This window comes from Micrasema longulum, unplaced genomic scaffold, assembly GCF_059751315.1.
Source record: "Micrasema longulum isolate JH-2025_06_02 unplaced genomic scaffold, ASM5975131v1 h1tg002619l, whole genome shotgun sequence".
NCBI lineage: Eukaryota > Metazoa > Arthropoda > Insecta > Trichoptera > Brachycentridae > Micrasema > Micrasema longulum.
Genome location: NW_028279754.1, coordinates 93,309 through 106,716, shown reverse-complemented (window position 1 = coordinate 106,716; position 13,408 = coordinate 93,309). Strand labels below are relative to the sequence as shown.

General features: G+C 30.3%; 1 protein-coding gene across 1 annotated transcript; it reads right to left on the bottom strand.

The window, feature by feature from the left end:
* Window positions 1-1,389: 1,389 nt before the first annotated feature.
* Window positions 1,390-12,861, bottom strand: LOC148271863 (uncharacterized). Its single transcript, XM_088240827.1, has 5 exons — window positions 12,327-12,861; window positions 10,628-10,725; window positions 3,319-3,593; window positions 1,885-3,206; window positions 1,390-1,797 (listed from the first exon to the last, which is right to left on the bottom strand). The coding sequence occupies exons 1-5, from the start codon at window positions 12,327-12,329 to the stop codon at window positions 1,678-1,680; spliced, it is 1,818 nt and encodes a 605-aa protein (XP_088096953.1). The 5' UTR covers window positions 12,330-12,861; the 3' UTR covers window positions 1,390-1,677.
* Between the last annotated feature and the right edge of the window lie 547 nt (window positions 12,862-13,408).

Sequence of the window (13,408 nt, the reverse complement as noted above, 5' to 3'; positions counted from 1 at the left end):
TCTCGAAGAATCTTGTTTGACATTTGGCAAAGGGGAAATAATAAAATTAAAGGAAAAAATGTTTTGGCTCAAATTTTTCAATAATTACAACTTAAAAAATTTGATAAAGAGACCGTTATGTCTATAAACAAAAAAAATGGAGTTTTGTGGCACATTAAGATCGAAATAAGTCGAAAGTAACGGAACACTACAAATATTTATGAAAAAAAAGTGGTTGAATGCTAAAATTTATTTTTCTGAATTGATTTCTAAAGAGATTCCTTACATATCAGAACTACCACCTATTTCTGGAAATACCAGCAGGAAGTAATCTTTTGGTAATTATACGAAAAAAACTAAGCGAAAAATAGTAAAGCCTATTCTTGAGTTGGTGTCTGGCGACGAGTTAATGTACGCTGCACAAATTAGTTTAAGATCTGCGGGAAGCAGAGATGCTGCAGCAATGATTGAGGAGATTACGTTTTCTCCAAAGAGAGTAACTAAAATAAAAAAAGCATACAGAAACTCTCCTAGGCCGGTTAAAACTTACTCATCTGAAAAAGCACTAGCTTTGTTTGCTGACGCAAAACTTACTAAACGACAGTACATGCTCATTCAATTCAGTTTTGAATCGGATTGTGGTCCCGTGGCTAGTGTTGCGGACTCACGGATCAGAGGACCGAGGTTCGAACCCCACTCGACTCCCAACTTGATTTCCATTTTCTAATAGTGAGTTATTTACAACTCGTTGAAAATGGTCACCAAAATAAAATATTTGAGTAAATATTAAGAACGCTAATATTGCTTTTTATTAAAAAAAATTTTTTTTTAAATCAGAAGCCAATGCAAGAAATTCACATTTCTTTAATAAAACAAGTATTTCATATAATAAATATTGCAGTTTCTGTATTTTAAAAATTTTCAAACCGTTAATTACCATTTTATTGTATATTTGAGAAATTTCCCGTCAGAATTGAATTTGGGACCTCTGTGCGTTGAAGAATAAGCGTATATTTTTCTTGGTGGTGGCTTTTTTTGGATTCAAACGAGAGTTACCAAGCTGTCCTTTATTTCCACAGATTTTTATTAAACAGACCATTTTTGTTTAAAACATTAAAACAAAAACAAGTATATTTTTTCATAATTGAATTACGTCTATTTGCAAAATAAGTATGCAATGTATACATAAAATTGTTTTTAAGTTAATTTTAGAAAATAAAAACAATTGATGCAACACAAGAGCAAATAATCACATTATTTCTTAATTGAGATTTAATGAAAATTGTGAACATTAAAAAATAAAAAAAAGCTTACAATATTTAGGGAAAATATTTACACGAAAGTATAAATATAGATCTATAATCAGGTGGGTGCCTAGCCTGGATATAAAATCCAAAAAAGACAACACAATTTAATCATTTTCTGATATAATTCCATACAGGTACAGATACATAACAACGACTGAATTTGAAAATAAAATTTTAAAGATATTATAATGTTGAACTTGATTAAAAATTATTACAAATGCTTTTAGTAACCTAACTATTATCTCGTAATCAAATACTCACACGCAGAATGATGTAAAGTCACATTTCTTCAGGTACAGGAGCATGGATTCTTATCAATATTTCCAAGACCTATTCACGAGAAAGTTTTTTTTACACTAAGTTGTGAAGCAATATTTAAATACACTTGTATTTAAATAATGTTACCAAACTTGCATATGCTGCAATAACATAGTTTATCCCAGATATATAAACTTACTGATGGTACATGAAGAACTTCGCAAGTCCCAGCAAATTGATTGTCTTGAAGATACTGTTGGAAAACATGGTTAGGAAAACAAAAATATCACTGGAGCTAGTTTATAATCTTATTGCTTTCGTACTAACTCATTAGACTTACCAAGTCACAAAACTCATGTATCATGAGAGCAGCTTGGCCAATAGGGTCAGTATCTGAAAACAAACAACTAGTTAAATTTTTCAGTAAAGTTTTGATATATATATGAAAATACTTACGTTTTGGTTTAGCAGGTATTAGTTTTATAGCACCGGGTTTCTCTATATTCTCCAAAACTTTTGCCTTCTTTTCTGGAGGTGCTTCAGTTGAATGTACAGGAGAAGATCTTTTGAGTATCACGGGAGGTGGAGTTACTACAGGAGGAATAACTTTTTTGACAGACCCACGCGGTGGAGGGGGCTTTGCTTCCTCTTCTAAACCATGGGATCTAAATTTGGAATGAAACATTTTGACTGTTTTTGGTCTACTTGGATCATTGGGTTTTCGAACTTCAATAGATATGGATGGTTTGTCTTTCTTAACATCAGTTTTATCTGTGGTATTAGATTTTTTTGGTATTTTACCCAATTTACTTAAAGGAGAAATATTTTTGGAATCTTTAATTTTATCTAATATATCTTTATTTTTGTCAACATTTTTAAGTTCTTTAGATTTATCTCTACTTGTGTTATCCTTCGTATCACTAGATTTATGTCTTTCTTTATCTTTACTATATTTCTTAGATGAATCTTTTTTAGGGTCGTTATCTTTCCTGGAATCGCCATCTTTTTTGGAGTCGCTATCTCGTCTAGAGTCACTTTCTCGTCTAGAACCACTTTCTCTCCTGTGATGTCCATTGGATTTAGAAGAACTTCTAGAATGTGAAGAACTCTTTTTTGAACTAGACCGGCTAGAACTAGTGCTTCTACTTTTATGAGATTCTTTCTCTTTGCTTTTATCGCTCTCTTTGTTTCCGTCACTTTCTTTATCTTTGAGACTTTTTTCAGAATGAGATTTTTTATCTGAATTTTTTTTATCAGATTTTATAATAGGTTTTGGAGAATCTAACAATTTTTCACCTTGACTGATTGGATGATTATCAGAATCGGAAGACATAGCATCAGATAGTTTGTGATCCTCATTTTTAATTTTGTCATCAATTTTCGACACCACTTGTTTACCATTTTTAAAACATATTTTAAACGGCGGAATAGGTTCATTTTTTATTTCTTCATCAATAGAAGGAAGTTCTTCTAAATGAGTTTCATCCTTTTCATCTCTAACGGGTTCTATACAGTTCTGATCACTAACATGATTATTTATAATTATTTCTTCAGGAAATTCAGGAAGGGGGGGTAACTCAGATGCTATTAGCGGTGGAACCACTTCACCTTTTACAACTCTTAACCAGCGCTCAACTAATTTAGAGGCCAAAAATTGCACACCTAAAAAAAAAAGACTTTAAAATAACAATAAAATAATAATGTATTGGCAGATTTTAGAAGAAAAAAAACAATAACTTAAATACTTGTAATGAGCGCATAAACTAGAACATACCTGGATTATTTCCTTCTTTGGAAAGACCTTTTACCCTTTTGGGAAAAGTATTAGTTTTTAATCTCTCAACGTCTACAGGGCAGAGAAAAAGTAACTGCAGAATTTCCAAAACTAAAGGCCAGTTTTTGGCTTCAATGCTTTCATCTATCCATCCCAGTGTTAGTGTCCATCCTCCGGCACCCATAAAAGAACCCAGCACATCGGTGTCTGTGCTCTTCAGAATTTGAATGTATATGCATTTTGAAACAAGTTTCTTGGAAAACCTCAACATAAGTCTAAAACAACAAAAAAATTATACATGAAGAACAACATTCAGACAGGTAAATAAGGTTAATTTATATGGGTGCACACCTTTGGATTTGTTAATATATATATATATATATAAAGTTAAATGAAGAATTCTGATTTTTTTACGATTCTGCAGGAAGTCTGAAGTTGTTTTAATTATTACATATTTTTTTGAACATTTTATTTATTCAATACTTATTTGTTAAAACAGATCCATTTCCCTAAAAAATAACAAAGCTAAAAAATAATTCAAGGAGAGAAAAGTAAAATCATTTAAATTCCACATCATTGAGCATCTGTGATTCTAAAATAAATTTAAAAGTTGGGAGCTTTTTTTGCATATCATAATAAACTAATACATAATTAACTATAAATAAGTGCTCTAGATATCCTTAAAAATTATAATTTATGTTCTAAATCACATCACTCGTATTAAAATTTTATTTGTTGTACCTACTCTACAGAATCATTTTTTATCTATACCAAGAATACTAAGGCTTTACAATGACATCAAAAAGTCAGCAGTAAACTACAAGCTATTGGTGCAAGAGATCTTTTATTATCGTTTTTCAGGTCTTGCCTCAGTGAAAGAAAACAGTTTATTCAAATTGATAATTTCTTGTACTCTCCAATCACTGTGACTTCTGGAGTACCTCAAGGAGCCCGCCTTGCTCCATTGATATTTCATATTTTTATAAATTATGCTATCCATTTTTTTCAAGATACAAAATTCTGGCTTTTTGCTGATTTAAAGTTATCGACTTTCCCAATGATTGTCTTCTTTTCCTACAGGCTATTGATTGTTTTGATGAATGGTACGATATCAATTGTCTTCAACTTAACACTGTCAAATGTAAAATAATATCTTTCTTGCGACTAAATAAACCTATACAATTCAACTAAAAATATTATATATTATAATGGTTCCTTCAATAAAGGATCTTTGTATTATTTTTAACAGTAAACTCTCCTACCGTGAACACATTGATAATATTGTAAAAAAAATCTTTCAAACATCTTGGTTTTATCAATAGAATGACGACGGTGAATTTAGAATATGCTTCTCCAATTTGGTCTACATTCTATAGGACTCATATTGACCATGTCAAGTCTGTCCAACACTGTTTACTAAGAAAAGTGGCACGAGTGCTCTGATTGCAAAGGGGTAATTATTCCTATATTGAAGTAGAAATATCTTTATCTGTCTTCATTGAAGAAATATAGAACGAAGGTGGACCTTATATGCATTTTCAAAATACTTAATGCTATCTCTGTTACAATCAATTTCTTTTTGTTTCTAACCGTTTCACCAGAAGTAAAAATTTGATATGTAACAAATCTTTTAAGAGCAACTTGTTTCTTGTTTTATTTCCCATGTCCAGAATGTGTAGATAAGTAAATTTGTCGCACAACTTGGAATTTGGAATAGATCTAGATTAACAGTATGGTAGAAGAAGCATCGGTGTGGCTTAGCTCGAAGTTTCATATGTTGATCGTGTTTTTGATTTATTTTATTGTCATTGCTGTTTTTTTTCTTTTTTTTTTATAAAAATAAATATTTGCATTCTTATAATTTATGCAAATATTTTTATTTTGGGGCCATTTTCAATGAGTTGTAAATAACTCATTATTAGAAAATAGGAATCAAGTTGAGGTAGAGTGGGGTTCTAACCCTTTGACCTCTGATGCATGAATACCACTAGCAACGAGATAACGGTTTGTCTTTACTACATGGCTTTATTTTCTTTTTGTTCAGTTTCTTGAACATATTTTTCTTCATATAACTGTTGTAATTATCTTAGAATGTAAATAAGAAAAAAATGTTACGTTTATTATTTAATGGATGAAACTTGCCGGAAAATGTCTTGAATCTCTGCAATATGGTTTATCTTATCTCCTAACTGTAAATATTAAACTGTTTAATATTTTCTGTTATTAACCTATGTTTACTTTTTTATGTTCACATAAGTAATAGTTATCAATCCATTAGGGTTAAATAAGTATTTTGTTAAATTATAGGTACAATATTTTATACAAAATTAAATAATGGACCGCAATGCCATTCTTGTTTTATTATTTTTATTTGGAAAAACAACAGTTAACAATTCATATTATAATATGATTTATGAGTCCAATTAAAGTTTTTACGACTATATAATACTTTGCATGGACATGCAAGAGGTCTCGGGTTCGATTCCCTACATGGTTGAAATGAAATATTTATTTAAAAAGGTGTTTGCATGTTAGAATATTTCATAGTCCCTGGACTGGTATCTGAAGCGTAAGACCGATCATTTTACCTTCATGTTACAAAAATGTTTAATATCAAAAGGAATTAGATACAATTTGTAAGTGAATTATGTAACAACGAGTGCCTGCATCTGTACAATATAAAAATATTCAATCCGTGGCTGGTAAGAAGGGTGTGGTTTCTCTACACAAAATATGACTGCCGCAAATGAGGAAACAAATCTACTAATCAGATTTAAATTTAAGGAAAATTCACAAACAAGTCATTTTTGACATGCAGATGTGACATGTAATTGAGGACAGCAAAGACTATATACAGGGTGTTCTTTAAACCCTGTCACATCCGAAACCAGGATGGTATGGGCAAGACATATTAGCATATTTAAAAAAATAAAATATAAAAATAAAAAAAATATTTAAAAAAATAAAATATTTAAAAAAATAAAATATTAAAAAAAATAAAATATTAAAAAAATTAAATGTTGAAAAAAATTAATTATTAAAAAAAAATCAAATATTAAAAAAAAAACAAATGGTTGCTAACTTCTGCAGGGGAGAAGCGAGGGGAGCGCGGTTGATGGTGTATCAGACTCCCCCTCTCCCCTCCTCGTTTCTCCCCTGCAGAAGTAAGCAACCATTTGTTTTTTTTAAATCCGTAAGGGTTTATAAATAAATTTTCAAATAAAAAAATATATATATATTTTATTTTTTAAGATTTTAGTCGTTCTAAAAATTTATTTTAATGTGCCAATATGTCTTCTTGCTCATACTGATCATCGTGGTTTCAGATGTGGCAGGGTTTAAAGAACACCCCGTGTATATATATATATATATTTTTTTTTAATAAACCAAAAGACACGCAGTACATGCTCAAGCTTAAATCACAAAATAAACTTAATACTTTAAATTCATGAACTAAATACAAATCTTCTTTTGCATGTTAGTGTAATTAGTGTCCCGACGAAGAAACGGGACATATCGAAACCGATACACATTAAAAAGTCGGTAATTATATACAAATATTTACTGACACAGAAAAAAATAAATAGTATATATACAGGTATTTAATATAATTTTATCTTTTAAATTTTACTTCATCTCTTTTATATATCCATATAATATGTGTATTCTAACTTATATACATGTTTATTTCTTTAGTTATACTTGAGGGAGTTAAAAGTAAAAACGTCACTGTTCACGATCACTGTTTTTGGAAAAAACCAACAAAATCAGTAGCTAAGATTATTTCTTTTAAAGTTAAATGTGCAACTCATGTGTGGTACGAGTATTACCAGCAGCGAAAAGACTATTAACTGTGAACTTAAAAAAGATAAGCCTAGTTGCTACTGGTTTTCCCAAAAACAGTGATCTTAGACAGTGGCATTTTTGCTGTTGACCTCCTCACTTGATCTATGGTTGTTATGGTTTTGTTTATTTTAGATGTTTACTGTTTCTCATAATTTTTCATTCCTACATATTTTACGACTAGGGCGTATAAAGAAATAAAAAATATATATTAGACTAGTTTCTACTAAAAAGATCATACAAATTTTATCTAGCTATTATATAGCCGATGTAAAACTGAAAGCCAAACACGGCTTTGCCATTTTTTACAATGTCACTGTACTTATCTCAGTGTCAGTTATGGTGATGAGTTTTTGTTAAAAATGAACACTTTAAATAAAAATAGGATCCTAAAATAAGAACCGATTTATTTGTTTGAAATTTAGATTTTTACTATTTAGATAATAAATTACTAGGCACTGTTTTAGACATTTTTATATGTCGACTATCTTCTTGTTTATGCAAAACAGTTCATATTTACACAGAATACTGCAGTCTTGATTGTATGTGTGCTCAACTTTATGCATACATTTTAATTTATTTGTTATGTTTTTATGATACTTTAGCACACACATTTTTAGGTAGGTAATTGTTTTTTTTCTTCTTTAAGTTACTTAAAAATTTCTTGACTTTCTAGGTACTTACTTATTAGATTTTCTTATACCAAGGAATAACTACACCTGGTGTAACTATTTATACCCGGTATAAGAAAGAGGTTACTTGTAAAAATATTTACAAACTAGTTCAACTATACTAAGCTTATTCCTTTGTCTATTTTTTGACACATACTGAAAAATGTGACAGGTGACAGATCACAGGTTTATTCCAGCGTTATACCACGTTGGACACAGTTATAAACGTGGAATAAGTTTATATGGTCGCTATCCCAGCTCTATACCGGGTATAACTTTATGCGAGGTTTATGTGTAAGAATTTTTACACCATCCTTATTCTATCACTATGCCTAGGTGTAATTTTATACCTAAGTCATTAAAAAGTTGATTGTTTTATCAAAATTTTAAAATCATGTAACGAACTAGTCATAACAGTCTCACTGTAGTAGGCAGAGAGAATAGAATGCTATACCACTCTTACTCGTACATACATATTTTGCGTAGTTTACAATCAAACATCTTATACATGCAAGCTGATTATTTCTACATTCATCATATCTACTCTCAACAATTAGTTGGACTTCATCATCCTATGTCAGTCTCTGAATTCCTCGGCTTCTGCAGCCATCTACAATCACAATGTAAATCCTTTTAGTTGTTCTTGTGTCCTCTATTAGCCCTACCGATTGGAGATAGTTTATGGTACCGTGCTAGTGTCGTGGATTCCAGATCCATAAATCTGAGGTTCGGACCCCGCCCTACCTTTTCTTAAACGGTTATTTATGCCCAACAGAAAATAACTCCAGAATGGAAATATTTGGGTGAATCATAAGAACGCAAATGTATCTTTAAAAAAAAATAATTCACAATTCATTATTGTGAAATAGCTTATTATTTCACAAAAATAACTAGCCTAAAATATTCAAATTAATTAGTGTAATTTCTAGATGAAAGTTTATAGTAATTTGATAAAATAACAACAATTTAAAGTTTTTATTATTTACTCAAATATTTAAATTTTGAGTGCCTCGAACCTCTGATCCGTGAGTCCGCGACACTAGCCACGGAATCACAACTTGGTTCTAATGACGGGCTGACACTAGCCTAGTCAGTTTAGGATTACAATGGAATGATATTAAAATTTAGATATTTCCCATTCTATTTTTACAGTATTATCCTAAAATACTAATAAAATAAATTCGAAATGTTAACACTGCTGAATATTACACTAAAACAGAAAGATCTCTTAACAAAGGTGTTTTTTTTTTTATTAAAAATTAAATAATACTAATTGCAAACAATTTTTAAAATTGACAATTGTAATTAAAAAGAAATAGGCTGTGTTGACTTGTTAGCATCGAAGACTCACAGATCAGAGATTCGATGTTCAAACTCCGCTCTACCACAACTTGATTCTACCACGATTATTTAAGATTAGTTAAAAGTGTCTCTATAATGGAAATATTTAGGTAAATCATAAGAAAGCAACTACCTCTTTAAAAAAAGACATCCAAATAACTTAATGGAATTGATTACACTTTTAAAAAAAAGATACAATGATTGTTTGAAAATAGGAATTATGAGGTTAATTTTTAGGAGAGTAAATTTGATCTAAAATTTATTGCCATGTTCTGGATTTATGTAGTATTGTTATTAGAATTAAACTTGAGAAAACACATTTACTGAACGAAATGATAAAATTCAGCAAATTCAACATTGAAATTGAACCTTTTAATATTGAATTTCCTCTCCTGCAAAATAACAAAAATTGACAATCTTCATCGAAGCAGTTGACCTAACAAAACCTTTACGATTTAAAAATTGTGTTGAGCAAAACTCAAGTTTGCATTATTTATCGATTGCTTAGAATATTGGATAGATAATTAAACAAACTGAAATAACAAATTCTACATAACAAAATAGAATTGGGTCAGTAATCCTTTATGACTGTCCACAGCATGTGAGTTACAAAAATCATGAGGAATTATTAAAAGTTAAATCAAAAACTTGTACAAAAAAAAAATAAAAACTTAAAATACAAAAAAAATGCAAGCAAAAGTTAGGTTTATACAAAAAATAATCGAAGGCAACAATAATGAGGAAATTCAGTGCTACAGGAAATTGGATATAAACAATGTTTTCTTACGTGCGGTAAACATTAGGGCATTTAATTGTACGGTGAAGTTTCTCCAAAATGTATGAAAATGATTTAAATATAAATGAACTACATCACAAGTTTACTCGGATAAACCAATGATAGTGTCGAGATAGATTTCCGGTTTCCGAGAAGCCAACTCACCTATCAGCAGAACTCTCCGACGAGAACTTGTGATGTCATGTGCGGAGCATTTCAAAACTTTAAAAAATCATAGCACCAATAATATGAGACATGAAAATTTTTATTTTTTGGTTTAGTTTGATAGCCATTAACAAATATTAATAATAAAAAAAAAAACCGTTAACTTCCTCATTGGAACGATCCTCTTGAAAATGCTCAACAAGTCTCTAAAGATATCAATGTTTCTCGCAGTGTCTTATATTGTCTTGGTGAAGAAAAGAATTAAGCTACAATATCAGATTTGATAAAAATTAACAAAAAATACATCTTTCGGACATTTATTCAGTATAAAATAAAATGTTATGAAAAAGTTTGTTACATGATATTAATTATACATATTTTACAAAATTTAATTTCCACTAGAATGAAATATATATATACATCAAAAACTATTTCCAACAGGTGTGCACTTATACTAAAAGAACATAAAATATGAATATATAATTAAAAGTGGAGGATTTTAGGTTGTACTTACGTAGCAAGGCGTTTAACTTCCTCTGTGCTCCTGATTCCACCATTAGGAGACAGAAGCACACTCAGGCATCGGAGGAGTTGTATGGGATCAATTCGAGGCTAAAACAAACCAAACATATTTTTAGTTTGTACCCAAATATAGAGATTATCTAATTCATTTGGGGAAATTACGAAACAATAAAAATACTAGGATCTTAACAATGTAACACCTATAGACAGGAATTGAGCTAGCACAACCAGTTTTAAAACAAAATATTAACCTTGCATCCTAAATATTGTTTCATTCATGGATAAAATAATTGAATAAGTTTAAACAAAAAAAAGACCCTTTGCTTTAATTAACCTGTAAAAGTGCAAAGAGAAATTGATTTATAAGTTAATTTAACAGTTTCTTTAAGAATTTTCAAAATGAATTATGTATTAATATAAGGGCCGGTATGCATCGAGGAGGGGCTGTGTAAATCTCCGAGACCACATAGCAAAAATATACAGACTTGGTGGGCAACAAAATAATTAAAAGGCAAAACAACCTCTTACCAAAAACAATAGCTAAAATAGATCAGATCTTGTCTCGAGGTTGTTATTTTTTGGACCTAGTTTTATTATTATTTTTAGTTGTGTTTTCTTTCAATCATATTTGTACATTTAAAAAATGTAACTAAATTGACTGTATAGTCCGTAAATAAACAAATACTATAGTGAATAATGCACTCTTATGAACTAACTGTACAGTATGCAAACTGAGTAGATTTGCGGCCTCCGTTGTGTAGTGGTTAAGAACTTGACATACACATGGAAGGTTCTGTGTTCGATTCCCGACGAGAACACAAAAAATAAATTTGATTTTTCTCAAGCCTGGGTGTACTGTGCCGTAATTAACCTCTGTAATTGGGCCTCAAGGCCTGTTGTGGTGCATAAATTAAATAGAAAATAAAAATACGCTGATGCAGAAAGAAGTAAATAGCTAATAAAGTCAAAATAATAAAGCATAATACCTGTTAAAGCAGTGGAATAATGGAGAGATTGGGAAGAATACAAATATAAATAGTATTTTGAGAAACAAAGATTGATGTGGAAAGTTTCTATAAATAATGTAAGTGTATAGAAGAACTACTTGGTAATTTTACCACTTTTATTAAGCACATTATTGTTAAAAGAACCAACCAATATATTTTTAAAAGAAAAAATAACAATCAAAGTTTATTGTTACGATATCATTAAATATTTAAAGAATAATATAAATAAAAGCTTAAATGCAGTTTTCGCGTGTGAATTGGACGATTAGACAATGAACTGCTTGATCGCTTTTAATTTGCAGTACAACTGCTAAAACTATTTGTTTTTTATGTGTATGGAGTAGGATAATCAATAAAATGTATGGGCATTCCTACTTTATTGCTTTCGTAATCAAGGTTTTTGGGTCGTCAATGATCGCATCAGTTGTTATGCTGGCAAATGGCAGAGGGAAACGCCCGACACACCATTCTTAAGCAGTTAATAATGATTATGCCAGAAAAGGCGCTATATCCTTGCTATGGAATTATATTGGTAATATTACCGAATTCGTATATTTAAATCAGATAAGTTTATGATATTCGTTAACGAAACCCTATGTCCAATGTTACGGAGCGCTCGCCATTTGTCACGATTCACGTGACACGGAACTATTAATAGTTTTACAAGTCACGTATTGAACTTACCATTATACTGAGTGTGAATATCCTCAAATACAGTAGATTTTAGCTCATAATGCACGATGAAAATGTCCTAGCGAATGCAGAACTAGGCAACGCGAGCGTTCGATGACGTCAGCATCTAACCACAAAATGGTGGAAAAACTGGAAAATGACGATGGTGCCCTCTCACTAAATTACATTAAATACAGGTCTTTACGTATCACAAACACCATAAGATTACTATAATTTAGCGCTCAGTTTCTTAACTAGAAACGAAAGCTATCATTTCACTTCAATTGTTATTTATGACGTGGCACACATTCCAGGTCAACCCAAAGCTTTCTACAATAATGTACCTATGCCACCTATGCAGTATAATTTCAACTTATTATAATTAATTTTTTAATAATTAAAAAGGATGAACTGTAATAGATTTCTTAAGTAAGGTATTTTAAGTATTACATATTATATAATGGCAGAATATTAAAGAAAAATCCTTATTTTTTTAACACGCCTAGTATCCTCGGCTTCCGAATCGCAACATGAAATCGACGGAAATGATTATTCAGGAACCAAGAACAGAAATTTATATCTCACATAGAAACATAATTGGTGTCTACCTTAGAGTATTGTCTATGCACATCTTAGCTAAGGACAGCGCTCCAAAACGCAGTCACTACAAATTCGCGAACAATGGTAAATCTGACAACGGAAAAATTACGGAAAAATTATATTTATTTATTTACTGATTCATATTTTTTCCATTATGAACTATATTTAATAATAAAAATGATGTGACCTCACTGGGGTTACCCGTGCACGAGACACTTAAAAAAAATAATTTTACATTTGAGAATAAACAAAAAAGACTATCTTAATAAAGAGAGATTATTTTTTTTAAATGTTCAGACATTAAACACTACGTTTTTATGTTTATAATTCATTTATGCACATCTATATTATTAACATAACAAAACGCGCAATGAAAGAACAAAAACAAAATATAAGCTATACACTTGTGGAGCAGTTGATTCAATATTGGTTTAGGTGAATGAGACAATCCATTTTACTTCTACCTAGCTTCACCATCATTTTTTTATGGCCTT